The 21,740-nt window shown below is 25.9% G+C and overlaps 1 protein-coding gene across 2 annotated transcripts in view; it reads right to left on the bottom strand.

Annotated features, from left to right (window-relative positions):
• The window catches only part of LOC126896914 (uncharacterized), a 31,858-nt gene extending 13,309 nt beyond the window's left edge, over positions 1-18,549 (bottom strand). The window contains exons 1-11 of one of the 2 annotated variants that reach the window (XM_050670094.1): positions 18,145-18,549; positions 17,915-18,075; positions 14,791-15,027; positions 12,572-12,758; positions 11,017-11,177; positions 10,815-10,946; positions 10,570-10,755; positions 9,288-9,443; positions 8,845-9,210; positions 8,119-8,271; positions 1,075-1,371 (exon numbers count right to left, since the gene is read on the bottom strand). In XM_050670094.1, the coding sequence (XP_050526051.1) occupies positions 1,075-1,371; positions 8,119-8,271; positions 8,845-9,210; positions 9,288-9,443; positions 10,570-10,755; positions 10,815-10,946; positions 11,017-11,177; positions 12,572-12,758; positions 14,791-15,027; positions 17,915-18,075; positions 18,145-18,244 (2,136 nt within the window). In that variant the 5' untranslated portion in view covers positions 18,245-18,549. The remainder of the gene's footprint in view (positions 1-1,074; positions 1,372-8,118; positions 8,272-8,844; positions 9,211-9,287; positions 9,444-10,569; positions 10,756-10,814; positions 10,947-11,016; positions 11,178-12,571; positions 12,759-14,790; positions 15,028-17,914; positions 18,076-18,144) is intronic. The other variant, XM_050670096.1, reaches the window with a different exon arrangement.
• Positions 18,550-21,740: the final 3,191 nt, after the last annotated feature.

The following is a 21,740-nucleotide window of genomic DNA, read 5'->3' as shown; positions in this document are numbered from 1 at the left end:
ATCTCATAATTAACATATTTAGAAATGTTGTATGAAGGTCCAAATAGCTTTTAGAACGAAGAGTAGTGGGAAATTCACTCATCCATTACCCCTAATACTTTAATTTTATATCCATGTGGATCCGAACCGAATAGATCCTTTTGTAAATACGCCATTGTTTTTGGGGGACATAAAATAAACGAATAAATGATATACATTGTCAAGCAGTTGAAGCATTCAATTGAAAACAAATCTTCCATTACTATTGTTCAAGTTAATTCTCAAATTAAGTATTAAATATTTTTTTTTAAACAATGAAATGAATCTTACTAGAAAACACTATGTTTCAAATTAATATCAAATTAATAACTATTTGATATCCCATAGAAAATGTGATTAGAAGTTCACGTTTAACTGTGAATTGTAAATTAATTTTTAAGTCGTACCATATGCTAATTGTACGAATGTAATGTACAGATTGTATATTTTCTAATAAAAAAAAGAAGTTCATATTTTCAACATCACTCAACCTGACGTTTGGCGTACAAAGTATATTACAAAGTATTTGACAGGCGTTATTTTGTAACCTTTGTAACCATTGTTTTAGTAATAAATCATATTTGAATATGTAGCAGATATTTATTGAGATGAATATTACATATTATTGGTGAATACTTCAGTAATATTTTAGTGACTATTGTCAAAATGTTTATTCAGAGATATAAACACTGACAAGCATAAAAATGTGTTAGTATTTATTAGGTATTTTGACTGAATGTTGTCAATTTCTTGATCAAATGTAGGTATTTACCATTCTAGAAAATTTCTGTCGGCATTTTATAGTATTTGATATAATAATAGTAAATAATGGTTTACTGTGAAAATTATATTTATTTTATAGTATTGTAGGATGTCTAAGAATATTACAATACTCTCAATGAATTTCGGCAAATTCCAAGTATTTGCATGTACTAAACAATTATTGATAATTTTTACTTCAATAAATTAATTAGGAAAATATATTAAAAATTGTATATTTAGTGAAATTCAAACTGTTACAATTTCAGTAACCTAGTATAAATCATAGGTACATACCTTTAAATTATTATCAGAATGTATAAGAGCATTAAATAGTGTTTTATCTGGCAATAAATTTATATAGTCCATTGGTGTACGTCCTTTGAAATCAGTCGACTTCAAAGTTTCAGGAAATCTAGCTGCTAGATAACCAAATATATTCAATTGTTCATAAATAGCCGCAACATGTAGAGGCGTTAGACCTAATCCAGTTTTCGATTCCCGTGCCAAACAAAACTTTCTCCTATCTAATATTTCTGACAACGTTTTCATATCACCAATAGCACAACATCGATGAATTTGTTCTATTTTGTTCTGAAAAAAATTACATTTCTTGTTAAATAAAACAGCAGTAAAATTATAATAAGTATAATTAATTATAATATAATTAATATAATAATTATTTGAGAAATTAATAAGAATTAAATAATTTTATGTATCTCTATATAACATATATTATATATGTTATATATTATACTATTAGAAAAGTAAAAAATGATTATTATTAGATACGTGAATTAAGAAAACTTAGCTGCTCAGAGAACTCTATACTACAAAAAATACAAATTAAAAAACCCAGCATAGTGGGGTGGCGGCACAGTGGGGTCGTGGCATAGTTGGGTCCAGTATAGATGATATCTCACAGTGATTAAAATCACTATCATAAAAAACACTTCGATGCAAATCTGTAGATAGTGTTTAATTTAAAAAAAAAAAATTGTCAAAAAAGTAGGTCAAATGAGAGCTGAAAAAATAAATTATAGCTACAAAAAAAAAAAACCACATAGTAAAATAATATTAATATGAATTTCTTCTCACGAGAGGAGACTACAGTAATGGAATCCTTGATATTTATTGAAGTTATTGAATCTAAATGAGATAAAAATCAAATGAGTTAAACATTTTTTTTTAACTCAAAAATAATTTTAAAAAAATTCAGTGCCACAGTCTTGAAAGACCCAAGTGTTACCTTCTCAAAAACCGCACGTCTCATTCGTCACTTAATAAAAATGGAAATTTAGCTAGTTCAAGTTTTAAAGTTATTTTTCCCGAAAGAAACAAAATAATTATATATGTTTGATTTTTTATACTATGTCAATTAGATTGATATAATATTTATGAAAATCAGTGTAATCCCCTTATAATAAAATAAAATACAAAACCAAGAATTTTAACACAATAATAGCATATTTTTAAATACGGTAGCTATTTTCACCATGTATTCTCCTAATAAGATATTTTAAAATAAAATACAAATCCTAGAATTTCAATAGAAAAATAGCATATTTTTGAATACGGTAGCCATTTGCGCATAGAAGATAGGTGGTCAGGACAAATTTTTTTTATTTTATTTTATAGTACATAAAATAAGCTTTAATTTTATATATGTTTAAAGGACGCAGTATTTCCGGAACACTTTCAAAAGTTAAGTTGAAAAAGTTCTACTTTTTATACAATGTTTCAAGTTTTGAACGCTCCCTATATATGGGGAAATTGTCTAATTTTAATAAAAAGTATGTCAAAAGAAAGATGTACTTATAATGTATTTAGAAAAAAAAATTTGTGCTGATAATTACATTTTTCGAAAAGTTATAGCATTTTTAAGTTAAAAATTTAAAATCGAAAATTTTAACACAAAAATAGCGTTTTTTTAACTACGGCAGCCGTTTACATGCAGAAGATAAAGTGTCGGGACAAATTTTTTTTTTTCATTTTGTAGTACATAAAATAAGCTTTAATTTGATATGTGTTTAAAGGACGCAGTATTTCCGGAACATTTTCAAAAATTAAGTTGAAAAAGTTAGCTTTTGTAAAAAAGTTGCTATTTTAAATCCCTCCCAATGAGCAGGTTAAGTGTTAGGTTTTCAAAAAAATGATATCAAATGAAAGGGAAATTGAAAGGATTTTAGTATAAAAAAAAATTATGTTCATTTGTTTATTTTTGAAAAAGTTATGGAAGTTTTAAGAAAAAAAAGTGAAAAAAATGACAAAATTTACCGATTTTTAAATTTGTAATTTTTTTTGGATATTTCTCCCATTTGCGGGAAACGAGGGAAAATTTTTCAATTTTTAAGGGTAATGTCTTCAACTAGATACGATTTGTGATCTTTTGACATATTTTTGAAAGAAATCGGTCCTGTGAGAGCTGAGTGGCAACAGACATAAAAAAAAAAAAAAACACATTATAGTAAAATTAATACCTTCTCAGCTTCGCATCGAAGCTAAATTGTTAGTTAAATATTAACAATTATTTTAAATAACATATTTATTTATATATATTATACATTTTTTAAACAATAATAACCACAAGTTGATCATTAAAGTTTATTATTAAAAATTGTTAGGTATAATTTGTATTTCATATTATTATATTTAAAATATATTTTATTTTCCAAATTATCTTTTATATTTTAACTCATTAAATTTATACTTAAATTTTATGGGCCTTCTTCGGCTACTGTAGATAAATCTAAATCAGATAAGAACTGAACAAGGCAGATGCAAAAGTCTATTATACAAATGGCGCATTCAATAATTTCTTTTTTGCACATACAGAACTGATCAAACGCTCCAACATATCGTTGAGCAGTGTGCAAACATAAAATTCGAAAGCAGAGTGGGGAAGCTACACGAAGCTGGGATGGAAGCAATTAATTGTATAATGGGACTAAAGACACCATTATAATGAATGATTTGTCATATTCAAATTTTACATGTTTAAATGCTTACAAATGCAATTTTTAGCTTCTAAACGAAGCTTATAAGGTTTTAATTCTACCATGATGTGTTAATTTTTTTATTTTTTTGTGTCTGTCACTACTTTTTCTCAGCTCTCACTGAACCGATTATTCTCAACCATACGTCAAAAGGTTACAAATCATATCTAGTTGAAGACATTACCCACATAAATTGAAAAATATTCTCCATAAATGTTGGAAATCCCCCAAAAAATTATGATTTATAAAATCGGTAAATTTTGACATTTTTTTCACTATTTTCGTAAAACTACCATAACTTTTTGAAAAATGAATGAACCAAAATAATTTGTTTTATATAAACAAAATGTATGTATTTCTTTTTCATTTGATATAAATCTGACCCTTAAAGCTTACGTTACGTACTATAAATAAAAAAAGAAATTTGTCTCCACGCCTTATCTTCTTCATGCAAACGGCTGCAGTAGTTAAAAACATGCTACTTTAGTTTTTAAATTTTATTTTTGTTTGTTTATTTTAAAATAACTTATAAGAGTTTTCAATAGTAATGAGTCCACCGATAAATATAAAATTTACATGAATTTAACTTACATTAAACATATATTTATACTTATTTTGATTTTTTTATCTCTTCAAAGTTAAGAAAAGCTTTTTTGAATTTTTAAAAATTTCTTTAATTTGTATAAGAGTCTTTTATGCCATACTCGGTCAAAAGCCTGTGAAATATCATGAAAAGCGCAGGTACAATATAATTTTTTTTCAAGTGCATAAGAAACTGAGTCAACTAGTCTATGTACTTGGTGGATAGTTGAATGCTTTGCACGAAAAACAAATTGGTAGTCTGATAGAATTTTATTTTCATTTATAAAGGGAAGTATGCGCTTGAGTATGAGTCAAGTATGAGTTTCAAAAACTTTCGCAAAAAATGGTAATAGACTAATTGGTCTATAAAAAGTTGACGAGTCAAGGGACTTATTTGGTTTTGGGAATAGGATGATTTTAGAGAACTTCCAGAGAAGTGGAAAAGCCTCAGTATGACATTAAACATATGGGTAAGTAGAATAAATGCTCGTTTAGGTAGACATCTAGCTACATCAGCAGTAATTAGATCAAAACCTGGAGACTTCTTTAGAGAGAATTTTTGTATGGTAAATTTAATATCATTTGGCATAAAATGCTTGACTGGTAGAGTAAGTGGTAATGGTACGTCAAGATACCTAAGAACCGTATGTATGTTGTCAGGTGAAATATCTTGGTGGGGTTGGAAAACGTTAAAGAAGTGATTATTAAATATTTCAGCTTTCTCAAGGCGAGGCTAGACTTCCATCCGTCTTTTTGATATGTGGGGTAGTTACTTTATATTGTAATGCTTGTTTTGTCGCTTTCCAAAGGCTACCATTTTTTGATGATAAGTTAGTCAGGTATTTTTCAAAAGAGAGATTTTTGTAATTATATAACATTTTTTTAAGAGAGTTGGCTAACTTGTTACATATTTTTTTGTGTGAGGGTAAGCGAGTACGTTGGTAGAGAGCTTTAGCTCTTCTTTTTTCTGCTATGAGAATACGAATATTTGTCGGTAGTGAATCGGTATTAGTCGTACGTACATTTTTAGCTTTGTTAGCAGCCCAATATGCTGTTTGAATAACATTAGTTAGGCTATTTACAGCAGTGTCTATGTCATCATTGGTTTTTAATTTAATATTTATTTGGAGGTTCTGATCTACAAGGTCATGAAATTGGAAACGATCAGTTGATTCGTGAAAAAGTCTTAGTGGTTCAATGATAATTTGCAGATAGTCCTTAATTGTGAGAATAACCGATGAATGATCGGAATTTAAATCCAGAATATTGTCAACAGAATAGTACAAATTTGAAGGGATTTTGGTTACAAATACATCTAGTATATCTGGATTTTTATGGGGAGATGATGACTAATAGGTAGGTCCTGGAGGAGCAAGTACTTTGAAATTTTTAGAATTTATAAAATTGTAGAGAACGTTTCCACGTGGGTTGTTTACTCGACACTCCCAACTTTGGTACTTTGCGTTATAATCTCCGTCAATTATAAAGTTATTGTTAATTGTATTGAAATAATTTAAATAGTTTGCATATGATACATTCTGCTTAGGAGGTGAGTAAATTACTGCTACAGTAATTGGAATATTATTTAAACTGATTTATATAGCACAATATTGAATAAAGTCTTGACAGAAATTTGGAAGAGTTTGATATATTATTGTGGATTTTATTAAGATGGCCACACCTCCATGAGCTGTGTTGTCTGGATAGTTAACTTTATGTAGTTTTAACCAGGAATGTGTATGTGTGAATATTGAGTTTGGAGTTCATTAGTATGATTTTTTATTTGCATTAAATAGTAGGATACGAAGGAATTTGTTTGTAGAGAGATTAGTCATTTCTTTTATCTAACTTTAGAGAGGATATTACTTTAGTAAGGAGAGATATTAGAGGATTTATAAGAGATTTAAAATCCTCAAGAAAATTAGTCATTACTTCATTAATGTCAGGTGAGGTGGGAAAAAGATAAATTGAGCGTTAGCCAGAGGTAGCCTGAGCGTCTGAACGAGAAGTATTTAGGGAAGCGTCATTTTCTGGGTGGCTAGTTTGTACAACGTTTGACTTAAGTCTAGAGTTATCTGACAGAAATACAGAAAAGAAGGTTTCTTACGACGTTGAAGTTCTTTGTAGACTAAACAGCCTTTGTAGTTAGTTGGGTGGTTTCCTTAACAAAGTGCACATTTGGGTGGAGCATCACGAGAGTTTGAACAGTCGGATGATTGGTAGAAATCACCACAACGAACACAGCGTGATGGGTAGTTACAATAAGATTTAGTATGGTCATATTCCTGGCAGTTTAGACATTGACTTATTATCTTAGGTTAGTACGGTTCTTCGACTTTTATTTTAGTATGGACCATAGAGGTTAATTTATATATATTATTTGATTGAGGGATAGGTTCCAGATCGACAAAAATAGTGGTAATGGATGTTTATGAACTTTATGAACAACAATAGTAACATTACGTACTTCAAATTCATGGAGTTCCAGTTCTGATTTAATTAAGCTGATTTGAGTTATTGGGTGTAAATTGCGAATTACTACACGAGTAGGTTTATCTTGTTGCAGTTGATACGTATGATATTCAGCTTTTTGCTCCTTAAGGTAGTGAATTAATGTCCTATATGTATCAGGAGTGCTAGTTTTGATTTTTAATCGATCCTTGGATGACTTACAAATAAAGTTTTCAACACCAAGTAACTCAATTAGATTTGTGCATAGTGCAGGAAAGTCTTGCACACCTTTTATAAAAATTGGAGGAGGAGGTTTGGTAGTAGATTCTGTGTTGTTTTTTTTTTCATGTTGTTTGAGAATGTGTTAGTGTTTTGAGTATCGTCATGACCATCAGTTATTTTTAAAACTTCAAATCTATTTGATGATGAAAATAATTTTTTTTAATTGGTTGAGTATGTACTTTAGGTGAGTTAAAAAAAAAGTATTTAAGTATTTAATTAAAAAAAAAAAATAAAACCAATCATAGAGGTTTACGGTGAAGTTGGGACAATTATAGATATCTTAGGATGATTAACAGCACTACCATAAAAAAACTCTTTCGTATGAATATGTTAAATATCTTTTGAAATAGACAAATATAATATCTAAATATTTAAGATGCAAATAACTCAAAAATTGAATAAAAAATAATTTTTTTAAAGATAATTTTAAAAAAATGCAACACTGTAAAACAAATATGTTCTTGGCTTCATATCGATGCAAAAATTACCTTAAAAATAATTTTTATGTAATAAAGTTGCAAGAATTTTTATTAAAAATAAAAATATTTAAAAAAAGTATAGTTCATATAGATTGGTTGGGAACGCGCTGTGCTTCGTTACATGAGCATAAAGGTTGTATGCCATACCACTAATCTGGAAAGGTCTACAGTCCTCTCTAATAAAATAATTAAGTTAAACAACAATTATTCCATGTAAAAATGTCTATATATTTTATATTTAATTACTCCAAAATAATTCATACATATAAATTATATTGAATTATTATAAATTATAAATTTATAATTAAAAATTATAAATTTAATTGAAAATAAACATAGAATTTTTTTGAAATAATTGTGGAGAATATTATTAAATATTCATAGGATTTAAAGTTTACTCAGCAATAAAAGTTGAAAGCAAAAAAAATTGAAAATGCAACAAAAATCAAACCTACATAATGCGTAACACTATCACTTCCAAAAAAAATTTCAATGAAATTTTCCTTTTGATCCCCATTATTACGCTCCTATAAATATTAAAATTTACTTACAGCATAAAATGGTACTTTATTTAAAAATTCTTGAATCGTTGAATCATCTGATTGTATGCCCAATAACTTTACATATTTTCCATCAAGTATGTAGTCTGCAATTTTGTTTAAACTACCATTTTTTACTAAAACCTTAGCTGAAGAGTTCCTTTCCTGATTTAACAATGAAATTTTAATTTGAAAAATCTTAAAATTGCTTTTCCAAATTTGTTACATTAATTATTAATTAAAAAGCCTTTCTTTTATTCAATATCAGTTTTACGCTAATATCTGAATATTATTTAATAAATTATCAAATCATTTTTATTAACTATAAGTGGAGAATCAGTATTTAAAAAAGCATAACATATATGCATTAAGCCCAGGGATACCTTCAGACGTCGCCTAGAATCACTTGACCGACTTCTTATTGATTGCGCAATTGATTATAACTATGATAATTTTTTTTTAAGAATTTCTAAAAAATCATAAGTATCTACTTATTTTTAACATTATTTTCTGTAAAAATTCAAACTGGATTGACGAGAGAAATTAAAAAGATTTTCATTTTTAATTTAAAAAATTACTCCAGGCCTTATAAAAATATTTACACTTAACCTCGCGATTTTCAATACTTACACCATAAATAAAATATAAATTCTGACTACTCCAAAAATAGTGCTTATAACAACTTAAAAACAAACAGTTTTATTTTTTTAAAAACAAACTAAATATAACTTTTCTGACCGAAATTTTATTTTCAGAAGCGTCAAACATATCATTGTGAACTACATTAGCATTAGCATTAACATTATTGTTTGTGTCTTTCTGATCATCAGATTTATTAATTAGACCATCATTTGACAAATTATCGTCCAATGAACTACAAATTTCATACTGTTCAGAAGCTTTTAATTTAAAATTTTTTGGCTTTACAACTGAATCGTTAACTTCGTTATTAATTTCCGACTTCATTTGTATTAGCGTTGATAAAATGTTATTACTATCATCGTGAATATCTAAAATGTTAGTTTTTCTGCTTTTGAAATTGCTAAATTCATTTAAATTTGATTTGCTTATATCGCTAGTAGATCGAATTTCAAATTTCGTCTGCTAAAAAAAGTTTTAAAATCAACTTCATAACTTCTAATGCGATTAAATGACATTTTAATCAATATTTAAATAAATACTTTTCGTTTTTCTCTTTGATTAATATTGTATAAAACACTCCAGTCCCAAGATGCCGGAAATTCAGAAGATATTCTAGGAGCTTTAGGTAGTATAGAAAATATATTGTCTGGAATATGGTTTGTCTTTGAACTGTAATTCTTTGGAATGTTTCCTTGCTAGAATGTTGATATCAATAAATTAAATTTTACGTTATTTGCAAATATTAAAAACATTACAAAGTTTTTATACAATATAAAATATAAAACTTTTACCTGAAATTTAAAATTAATTTATTATAACACGAACAAAAAGAAAACTTATACAAGTTATATAATAAAAAACATAAATGGACCGCAAATACTATAATCAGTTACTGTCTTTGCAAATAATTTCTTACATAAATTATGTATTAAATTATCTTCAACAAACCATTTTTAATGAAAAAAAGTTTTTGTGTAAAACTTAAAAACCCTCAAAATGACTAACAAAAAAAATTGCTTAGGAAACTAATTTGATAATTTTGAAAAAAAACTAAATTTTCTATAAAGTTCTAATAATAAGTAATAAATATATTTTCATAAATTTTTTGAACTCTATTTCATGGTCGTTTAATTAGTTATGAATTAACGAGTTATAAAAAATTTGCTTCAATTATCATGTAATCTTTAAAAAAATTATCATTCTTAATTATATAACACACATTATGTGTTTCAAATTTATTAGTTTATTATTTTGTTTAGAATAAATAAGTTGTTTAAGCTACGACCTTAAATGTACCATCAACAAACAATTAACACACCTGTTGAATTTATACTTTTTAAATGACAAAAAGTAATCGATACTTGCATCCATCCATACTCAAGTATATGGGTATAAATGTTTTAAACTAGAGTTCAGAAAATAACCGTTATTTTCATTTTAAACAAATCAATAATTTTTTTACTGATTTTTATGTATTTTTTGTTTGTATTAAAAAAATTTCATCATTCATAATACAATTAAATAAAAATAATCTTTTTTATTTTTTAATTTAAAAATAGTTGATTTTGTAAAATTTTATGATACGTTTATAAAAATTTACCATGCAAAAAATCAAGAAAGCAATTGCCCCTATGTTACACTCTCCCCTCTGGAAGCTTAAACTGCGAACTGTTAAAACTAATGACAATTAAAACGTAAATAATTTAGAATTTATGGCATTTATAAGATGCATTTTTAATAATGGAATATAAAATACATAGATTATAGCAGTTTACTTTAAGTTTTTATTCCTCTGGTTATCAAAAACTATAAAATACAAACCTTATCAATTAAATTTTCATTAGCTCCTGCCTTTAAAAGTCTATTGTATAACACTATAAAGTCTTTAGGTGGAGCACAGTAGACATAATGTAAGGGAGTACGACCTTCATTATCTTTTATATTAACAGCTTTTGAGTGTTTGTATAAAATATATTCAACTATGTCAATTCGACCCAATGCAATAGCCTGCAAAATATTTTGAAGTTATTATAATCTTAAAAAGAAAATATATGGAATTTTTCAACCTTATGTAATGGTGTTAAACCATTTTTATCTTTACTTGCTAATAATTCTTTTGGAACCGGATCACGGCTCAATTTTTTCAATAAAACTATATCATTGTCGATCACAGCCTTATGAGTTTCTTTGATGATGCCCTATAAAAAACAATTAAGGATAATTTGAATTAAAAAACAATAAATAACACATATATACTGATATTTATACCAAAATATAAGGAACAGCTTTTAAGAATTTATTAACCGCAGATTGTTGGCTTGTTTCTGTTAATAATTTATCACCGAAACCACTCCATATTACTCTTGAAAGTTGTTGTATGTTACGTTCATGAATCCAAATTCTAATGTTTGACGGTTTTATAGGAGTTTCTGTAAAACACAAATATAATAATTTAAAAAAAAAATACATTTAGTAAAATTACTAATCATGTCTACTAAAAAAGATCGATGCAAGTATAAAATAAACTAAAATCTCTAATTGGGATTTTTCTATATTTTAATCATTATTTTTTATCTACTACCAATAAATCAACTGAATCAACTCAGTTAAAAATATTTTATTTCAAACATGAGTTATTTTTTCTCTTTCTATCATAAATTTAAAAGACCAATACCTTCTCAGCTTCGCATCGAAGCTAAAATGACATTTTTATTTATTTTGGGAAAATATTCCATGAAATAATTAAAATTATATCTAAGAAATTCCTAAGGTTTATATTTACAAAAAATTATTTTGATTTGTTCATTTTTGAAATATATATGGCAGTTTTAAGAAAAAAAAAATGTTAAAATTTATTCATTTGGAGATTTCCTCCATTTACGGGGAACAATGGAAATCTTTTTAATTTTTATGTCAATGTCTTCAACTAGATACGATTTGTGATCTTTTGACATATCGTTGAGAAAAATCAGTTCAGTGAAAGCTAAGAAAAAGTAGTCACAGACACAAAAAAAAAAAAATTAATAAACAAATCATGTAAAATTAATATCTTCTCAACTTCGTATCGAAGCTTAAATTATAACGATCGCATTAAAAAAAAAAAAAGCAAAATTGGGCCCTTATTTTAATAAGTGTTTCATTTGTTTAGATTTTACTTTTATATTTACTTATTTATAAATTAAACTTGACGAGTAACTTGTGCTGGAAATAGTTGAGTACCCTTAGTCTTATTACTCTTTTGGGTTACGGACGACAGTTGTGAACATACCCCTTGGTAGTTTTAAAGGAGTAAAAGGGCTTTCTTGAATCAGTTAGGATTCAAAAGTTTTGTTTATTGTTACGGATACAATAAAATTGCATCTTCAATTAACATTGATACAACACTTCGCATTAATATAAAATGTTTAAATGTTTAAATGTTGTAATTTTTTTTTTTTTTTTTGTATAAATTTTATGCTTGAAAATGCCCAAATCAAAACTTTAACCTATGACAATCCAGAAAAAAATTTAAAGTAATCCAAAATTGATTTTACTCGATTTCGTTTTTTTTTATTATTATTCATTAATCAACCTAATAGAAAAATGTTGATATAACCCAACTTAACTCAATTTTGACTTGGGCACGGATAGCCAAAAACTCGCAAAGCCTTTATTACGTTTTATGTAATAAATATGAATTTATTTTAATGATAAACATTTTTAAAACAAGATTGCATAACAATAGAACATTTTTGATTCATAAGTAGATTGTAAAACAACAAATGTTAAAATTATACACAATATTATTTTTAAAAAATCATTATTTATTAATAATTGTCTTTACCATTATCTGAACATCCGGTTTTCGAAGTGTTAGACCAATTGATGCTTTCTTTACATTCTAAATAGTAAAGAGGAGTTTTATTATTTATATCCAAAGAATTAGGATCTGCGCCTGCTTCTAACATTAAATCCCAGATGCGATGTACTTCAGAACATGAGCATATGTAATGCAAAGGAATTCTATTAGTCTACAAAAAGTACAATTTTTTTTACTTAGTTATTTAAATAATAACATTAAGGCGCATTAGAACATTATTCACAGGGTGTATAAAAATATAACGATTCAAAAAAATGTTCTACTGAATAATAGCATAGATAAAAGTAAAATTAAGGATGGGAGTACCCAAAGTTTCTTTTATAGCGATACCATAACATTAAATTATTTATTGTATTTACCAAAAATAAAAATGTAATCCTTACTCTTATCTGTTTATTTTACACATTTAATAATAAATTAATATTAACGTTATCTTCTAATGTAACATAAAATACAAAGAAAATCGATTTATTTTAATATTACAACTTTGTTGAATTGAAAAATAAAAAGTACACCATTATTATATTATTGAGAATCACATAATTAGTCAAAAATAAAAGTAAAATTAAGAATTTTTTGAGTTGTTTTTTATTTAATAAAAAAAACCAAAAAAGAAAAATTGTGAATTGTACATGTATTTCGTTTTATCAGTCATAAAGTATTTTTCATGATCATTTCTGATGTCTTATAATGATATTAACTGTGTTTTTGTAAATTGGAACATACATAAATAATTAACTTCTTGATTACATAATGATATAATTAAGATAATGACTGGTTAGTAACAACTTTTGAACCAATATTTCAAAAGTTATTAACATTTATATACATTGGTGAGAGGAGTAATATCTAGTTATTAATAAAGAATACCTCTAATTATTAATTCAAATTGTTGATTTTCCGAAATAAAAGTTCAAAAGTTGTTATCAATCTGTCATATTCTTTGTAAGATCATAATCTATGCATTTTCTCATTTAATAATATACAATTACTACACTTGTAAGACATTAGGAATGAACATAAAATATACATCACAATTAATAAATTAGCAAAAATGTATAAATAAAAGAAATAAAAAAAAAATTCTAAACTTCATTTTTATTAATATAGTTTACGATAACAGGATAATCCAATGTCATTGGGATACAATATAGTGGAGTATCTAGTATAATTCTCTTTAGTATAGATTAAAATTTGCTTTTGGTTAACACCACATTCATAAAACGTATCAATACAATTATTTTTACGAAAAAAATTGAAAATATTTAAAAAAATGTTCATAATTCTTACAAATTTTGGAATGCTTTTTTCACACATACTTTAAATAAATAATCTCCAATTTAATATAGATTAAAAGAATGCAAACATTCCAGAATATTTTTAAATTTTGAAATGAAAAAAAAAATAGTATACAAAGATAGTCCGTTTAAACACTTTGTGTACTAAAGTTTTTAATTAGATTTTCAAAATAAAAACGTAAAAAAAGATTTTGTCATCAAAATTATCAATGAAAATGTGATATAGATTCGTATGTTAAAAAATACGATAGCAATTTAAAAAAACAGAAAATATTCTGAATTTGCCATTTTATATGTCTGACTAGATAGAACTAGAGTTCCATTGTTATATAAATCAGTAAAATCGGTTTTGTGAGAGCTCAGAATTTTTATAGATATAAAAATCACATGTGGTGAAAACAATACCTTCTCAGTTTTGTATTGAAGATAAAATTATATTTACAAAAATTAAGATATAAAAAAAGAAATTATAAAATTTTTGCAACTTATTCTGTAATATAAACATAAACAAACATAAACTATTGAAATTAAAATTAAAAAAATTAATAATTAATCCTGTTTTTTTAATAATTATTATTCTAACTCTTTAGTTTCATTTCTATGAAACAACGCAACCCAAAGTTTTTTTTATGAAATTCACAATTCAAAATATTTTTTTTTTAATTTTACAAAAAAATTAATGAGGTTTAAATTTTAATAATTTGAAAGTATACAATTTTTAAGCCACATTGTTTTAATCACTTGTTATCAAATGGGGTTAAATAGAATTTTATCATCCCAGTATCATAATATAATATCGCTTTCTTCTCTGTCACCGCTGATGATATTAATAATTAACTGTTCTATTATATCTACTAAATTTTAAGTTAAAATGGTAAATAGTACTTTATCTTTCACGTGAACAGTTTGTGGATAATCTTTCACAAGCCATTCGACAATGTCAGGAAAATCATAATAAACGGCTTTATGTAATACACTAACTCCATTTAAATCTTTGCTACATGCTAATTTCGTAGAAGATATTTTATAAGAATTCTTGAACGAGTTTTCATTATTTAACAATACTTGCATATCTCTTAGATTTCCTTTACAACCACTTTCTTGTAACATATCAATACGTGCCTAGAATATCATAATTTAAAATAAAAATTACTTTTTGTTAATACATAGAACGCATTATAATGTTATTATTTTTGTGTGGATGATTTTAAACCCCTAGTCCAATAGGATAATAGCACACATTTTTAAATTAATCTAAAATAATAAATAAAATTTGATATTATAAGTATTTTGCATCATTTATTTATTTATTTTTTTTTTAGTGCTTTTATCGGCTCATTTAAGGGCCATAGCGGCCTCTCCCAAAGGAGGAGGTTTTCTTAACCATTTACACTCCGGGACAGGTGGTTAGTCCGTCACCGGAGAGAGGGAGATAATTCATTTATACAATTTTATTTTTAATTTAATTTAATTAATTTTTTTTAAACTATTTAATTTGTCGAATATAAATAACACAAATTATAAAAAAAGAATTCAATTAATATTTTTTTTACGTCTTTACAGTATTTGAAGAGTAATTGCAACCTACTCAAAAAAGGAGGATTTTAATGTTACATACTCCGGGATGGATGGTTCATAAAATTACTTATAAAACAAAGTATAGAAGGTGTAAAAATAACACACTGCTAATATTTGTAATTGTTACGTATTAAATAAACATACTAGATTAAATTATTTTTTTATACAGCTATTATTTTATTATTTTAAGGGTATTATTACACATAAGGGGTTAAACTTGAGTCGTTTTTTACTACCCTTTCCAAAATATGTCTTTTTTATACAATTCTTTTTCATTGGAGTTCAATTCTCCGTATTTCACTGGGAATAAATATAAGTACATAACAATAAAACTAATTATATGCGCGTCAAATGAGAAAGATATGTCCACTCAACAAATTGATATTAAAAAAAAGGGTTCTCTTATAACAAAAAGTTATAAGAAACGTACAAAAAAGTAGTACTAAGTCTTGCAATTTTCAAAGGGGTAAAATGCGGGATAATTTTTGGAAAATATATCTTTCTAATATGATATATTGCGGTACGTACGGCTGAGATTCTCTATAAATACGGTTAAATATTTTATAATATTTATAAAAATTTGGAATGTTATAGAATAGTGGCGACTTAGTGGATGCTGGTGGTGGGTTTTCGAAAAAAAATTATAGTATAAAACATTATACTATAATTAAACATAGATGTTCCCTTTTAAAAAAATTAAAATTTAGGTTTTCATCCTTTAAGGAATGAAAATAAATTATTTATCTTCATATTATTGTAGTTTTTTAAATCAAACAACTTTTTTTTTCCAAAAATTAAAAAATTTTAATGTATTTCAAGAAAATTAGTGTTACATCATTAATATATATTTTTTTTAAAAACTCAGCACAGGGGGGTCGCGGCACAGTTGTGACGTGATATAGTTGGATCAAGTATAATGATATCTGACAGTGATTAAAATCACTATCAAAAATAAACGCTTCGATGCAAATCTTTAGATAGTGTTTAATTTTAAAAAAATTGGTGTTTTATTCCAAACGCTACTTGATCTGCTGGTTCCTTATTAATATCTCGATTAAGATAAAGTATGTCGAATGAAAAATAGTTTATTAAAAAATATTATTTCTCATAAAAAAATTGTGTGGATCCATAAACTTTTCAATAAGTTATAGCATTATAAAGTTAAATATAATATAAATAATAAAATCGAGAATTTTCACACGAAAATAGCATTCGGTAGCCATTTTCGCCGTGAAGACAAGTCCAGAGGTCAAATTTTTTTTTTTCAAATTAAAGTATATTACATTAGCTTTAATTTAAGATATATATAAAAGTGTCAGACCTTCCGGAACATTTTCAAAAGTTATGTTGAAAAAGTAAATTTTTTGTGAAAAAGTTGTCATTTTAAATCCCCCCCTGTGGGCAGGTTAAGTGTCAGATTTACAAAAAAAATATACCAAATGATAAGTAAAGACATCAAGCATCTATATAAAAAAAAATTATATTGATATGTTCATTTTTGAAAAAGTTAGAGCATTATTAAGTTAAAAATATAAAAAAAAATTATTTTACAAAAATCGTAATTTTTTATTAACTTTGATGTCAACTTTCACCACGAAGACAAGTCCAGAGGTCAAATTTTTTTTTTTCAAATTAAAGTATATTACATTAGCTTTAATTTAAGATATATATAAAAGTGTCAGACCTTCCGGAACATTTTCAAAAGTTAAGTTGAAAAAGTTAATTTTTTGTGAAAAAGTTGTCATTTTAAATCCCCCCCTGTGGGCAGATAAAGGGTCAAATTTACAAAAAAAATATATCAAATGATAGGTAAAGACATCAAGCATCTATATAAAAAAAAATTATATTGATATGTTCATTTTTGAAAAAGTTACGGCAGTTTTTAGTAAAAAAAATTGAAAAAATTTCGAAAATTAGCGATTTTTAAATTTGTAATTTTTTTGGAGGTTTCCCCCATTTACGGGGAACGAGGGAAATTTTTTCAATTTTGAAGGGTAATGTCTTCGACTAGATACGATTTGTGATCTTTTGACGTATCGTTGAAAGAAATCTGTTCGGTGAGAACTGAGAAAAAGTGGTAACAGACACAAAAAAAAAAATACATCATAGTAAAACCAATACCTTGTCAGCTTCGCATCGAAGCTAAAATGATCAGTTTTTCATTCTTTTATTTTTAACATGCTACAGAGAGTGGTGGCCCCCTCTTTCACGTGACAAGGAGTCAAAAATGGTTCTTAGCTAAACCATTGATGAACGGGACGGGTATTGTGGTAAAATCACAAGAAAAATCTTGTTGACACTCTGAGGATCAAACCTGGACCTCTTGTACCGAAACATACTATTCTACCAACTAGACCAGGCCAACCCCTGTCTGGGTATATACCCAGATTACATATTCAATAATTAGATAAATATAATATTTTTATAATACCATGTATATTGGGACAGACTGTAGAAATATTTTAACTTTTGGGTTTGTTGAATAGAGCCCGATGAGTTTATATCCTTCTCCATTCAGTAGTTTTTCTTCTAGCTTCTCAATATTGCCATCTTTGATTAATTTTTTTATTTCTTGGTGGTTCATTGGTAATGCTGAAAATAAATTTTTACTTGTTTGAATTACTTTTCAACCGTACAATGTTACATATTTGTTTATACTACCTCTAGGTAAGTTACAATTAACGTAACACATATTAGGCCCAAAGCCAAATTTATTGCCTTTCGGCACATTTTTACTATCCTGAATGTGAGCACGTTGCATTTATACCTCATGGCAAGTGTATGTGAATTAGTTGATTATAAAAATGACACAATATAATTGTCTTTGTTTTTATAAATACAATTTACTATGCGAGATAGATAGGTGTGACAGTTATGACATTATTGACGTATAATAATATCAAATCTTGACTACAATAGCAAGACATAACGGCGATGACCCCAGTCGTCGATCGTTGCTAACAACACAATATTGTTAGGTCCGAAAGGGTGGTTAACCCATAAGACTAACTATTCATAAATAAAATAAAAATTGAGACATCCAGTGACAAAAAAATGCACTTTCACGACCAGATACAATATCTATTAAGTATATGATGAAACTAATAAGTTGCTTTTAGTACTAATAGTGAAATTTTAACAGCAAAAAAAAGAATAAATCCTGTAAAAGTTATATATTATATAATAACATAATATTTTGATAATATCAGTTTGAACTGAACACATATATGTTTGGTTAAAACAGAAGAAAAATATTTCTATAGTAATAAAAGTAATGAGTAAGTTTAGAAGTTATATGGATTAATAAATATTATTTAAGCCCCTTTGAGAGTTCCTAAGTTTGTGCAGTTTTGTCATAAGACTATAATAGCATACAAAAATTTTTCTTTATAGAAGGAAATAGAAATTTTCAACAAGTCAATTAATAAAAAAAATTATTGAGTGATGGTGTGTTATTAATTAATTCAAATACTCATTGAAATTAAATTATAAGAAATGCATATTTCTTATCCCTAGTTATAATTAACAACACATTTTGTTAATAAAAAAAATTAATTGGTTTACTTTCAAACCTAAAAACTAAAGTAATTAATTAAAAAAATTAAGAAATGACTTTTATCAACTATAGTTTATAAAGTTTATATTGTTATGATTAACTCGATTACAAATTTCAACCATTTTTAGAAAAAATCTGCTTTATTAAAATAAACATTTTGAGAAATTTAAAAAAAAATCTTTTAATATAAAAATTTTGTATGAATATTTCAAAAAATCTAAATTAGCAATTTTTTTTACTTCTGACACCCCAGCCCGTTAAATATTGTTCATCTAACAAAACGTTGAATACTCAACAATGTACAAAAATAACTCAGGATATTAATTTTATAACCAATTCAGTATAATATAATGATAATTATTATCATAATTATTCTATAAATAATAGAATAATTATGCGTCAGTAAGCTAAAAGAAATTTTAAAAACTTTAATAATTATTTAGGAACATAAATGAGGATAATAGACCTTACAACTATAGTTATTATATCAATTATCTTTGCATATAACTTAATATAATTTATATATATATATATCTTTTATAAAAAATAATTCTTTTAAGCCTAGCTACTCGATCTCTCTTAAGATCTAATTAAGAAAATAATTGATCAATAACAACTTTCGATCTATCATTTTGGAAGTTATTAACATATTTATACCTTAACGAGGAGAAAAACGCGGCCAAGAATTTCTATTGATAAATATTGTTATACCTGTAACATACGCCCAGTCAATATTTTAAAACATTTATAACTTCCAAAAATATAAGTATATCAACCAGTCAATTTCTTAATCAGATCATTTTTTTATTTAATAAATTAGTTAAATATGTATATATTCGTTAAAAAAAATAAATTTAAGTATAAGGAATGAATCAAAAAATTAATTAACTGATAAATCAAATGTATATAAACCAAAAAAATACCAAAAATTATTTTACTAACATGATTATTATTTAAAGAATTAAAAAATGAGTAGCTATCATTAATAATGATAATTAATATTATCGTATAAATCACAAAATTGAATAGGGTCGGATCTAGGGAAGAAAGTGCATTTTTTAAATACTCTGCTTTAAAAATAGACTAATATGTATTAAAGTAAATTTGTATAATAATAAAAAAACGGTAGCACAGTGGAGTTTTGGTACAGTATAGACAGATAGAGTTTAATTTTAAGAAATTGGTGTATTATTCCAAAAGCAAATTTAACTCATATTTTTGGTTTTACTTCGACTTCTCAACTTCTAGACTTGAAGTAATTAACTTCAAAAGATAATTTGAAAAAATTGAATTTTGTAAAAAAGTTGCTATTTTGAATCAGCCTCTATGGACAGGTCAGATTATCATAAAATTTATATCAAATAAAAAAGAAATACGTAAGGTGTTTATATAAAAAATAATAATTTGATTCGTTTTAAGAACCAAAATAACATTGATTTTTTACACGAAAATTACATTTTTTCTCCAACTTTAACAGTCATTTGCACATAGAAGATAGGACGTGGGGACAAGTTTTTTTTATCTTATATTACATAATGTAATCTTTAATTTAACATATGTTTAAAGAACGCAGTATTTCCGGGACATTTTCCAAGTTAAGTTGAAAAAATTCTACTTTTTATACGTATGTTTCAAAATTTGAACACCCCCCGTATAAGAGGAAATTGTCCCACTTAAAAAAAGTATGTCGGATGAAAAGGATATATATATAATGTATTAAGAAACAAAAATTTGTATTGATCTATACATTTTTCAAAAAGTTATAGCAATTTAAAGTTGAAAATATAAAATCGAAAATTTGAACACAAAAATTGCATGTTTTTAACTACGGCAGTCATTTGCAAGTAGAAGATAAGTCGTGGGACAAATTTTTGTTTTTAATTTATAGTACGTAACATAAGCTTTAATTTGACAAATGTTTAAAGAACGCAGTATTTACGGAACATTTTCAAAAGTTAAGTTAAATTTGTTGAGTTTTGTTAAAAAGTTGCTAGTTTGAATTCCATCTTGTGAGCAGGTAAATGTCAAATTTTCAAAACTATTATATCAAATTAAAGGGAATTACTAAGGATTTCAATATAAAAAAAAGTTATGTTTATTTTTCATTTTTCATAAAATTATAGCAGTTTTAAGAAAAAAAAATGTATTTCCACCATTTACAGGGAACAAGGGAAAATTTTGTAATTTTCAAGAGCAATGTCTTGAACTAGATACGATTTGTGATATTTTGACGTATCGTTGAGAAGAATTCGGTCCAGTGAGAGCTGAGAAAAAGTGGTAACAGACACAAAAAAATAAAAAAATGAATACATCATATTAAAATTAATACCTTCTCAGCTTCACATCAAAGCTAAAATAAGTTTAAACGTATGTTTTAAGCATAAACTTGTAATATCCTTATAAATTACTTGCAATTCGTAAATGTTTATAGCAAATTTTACTTTAAAACTAAAAAAACTTATAATACTATATATTATTAATACTACTGTTACATCAAAAAAGATATACCGAACATCACAAGACTCGAATAAAATTTGAACTTTTAACTTAGTTAGGAATTCCCAAGTCGTTAAGTGATCAATTTTTTTTAGGTGAAATAAAATTACTACCAACTTAATAGTTGTGTTAAATATAAAAATGAAATGTATTTTATGAAATAATGTTGGTAACACTAGTCGGCTGATTCATCTAGTAAACGTAG

Source organism: Daktulosphaira vitifoliae, unplaced genomic scaffold (assembly GCF_025091365.1).
Source record: "Daktulosphaira vitifoliae isolate Bord-2020 unplaced genomic scaffold, ASM2509136v1 Scaffold_1, whole genome shotgun sequence".
NCBI classification, from domain to species: Eukaryota; Metazoa; Arthropoda; class Insecta; order Hemiptera; family Phylloxeridae; genus Daktulosphaira; species Daktulosphaira vitifoliae.
The sequence above is the reverse complement of the archived record's forward strand: the minus strand, read 5'-3'. Positions and strand labels throughout refer to the sequence as shown.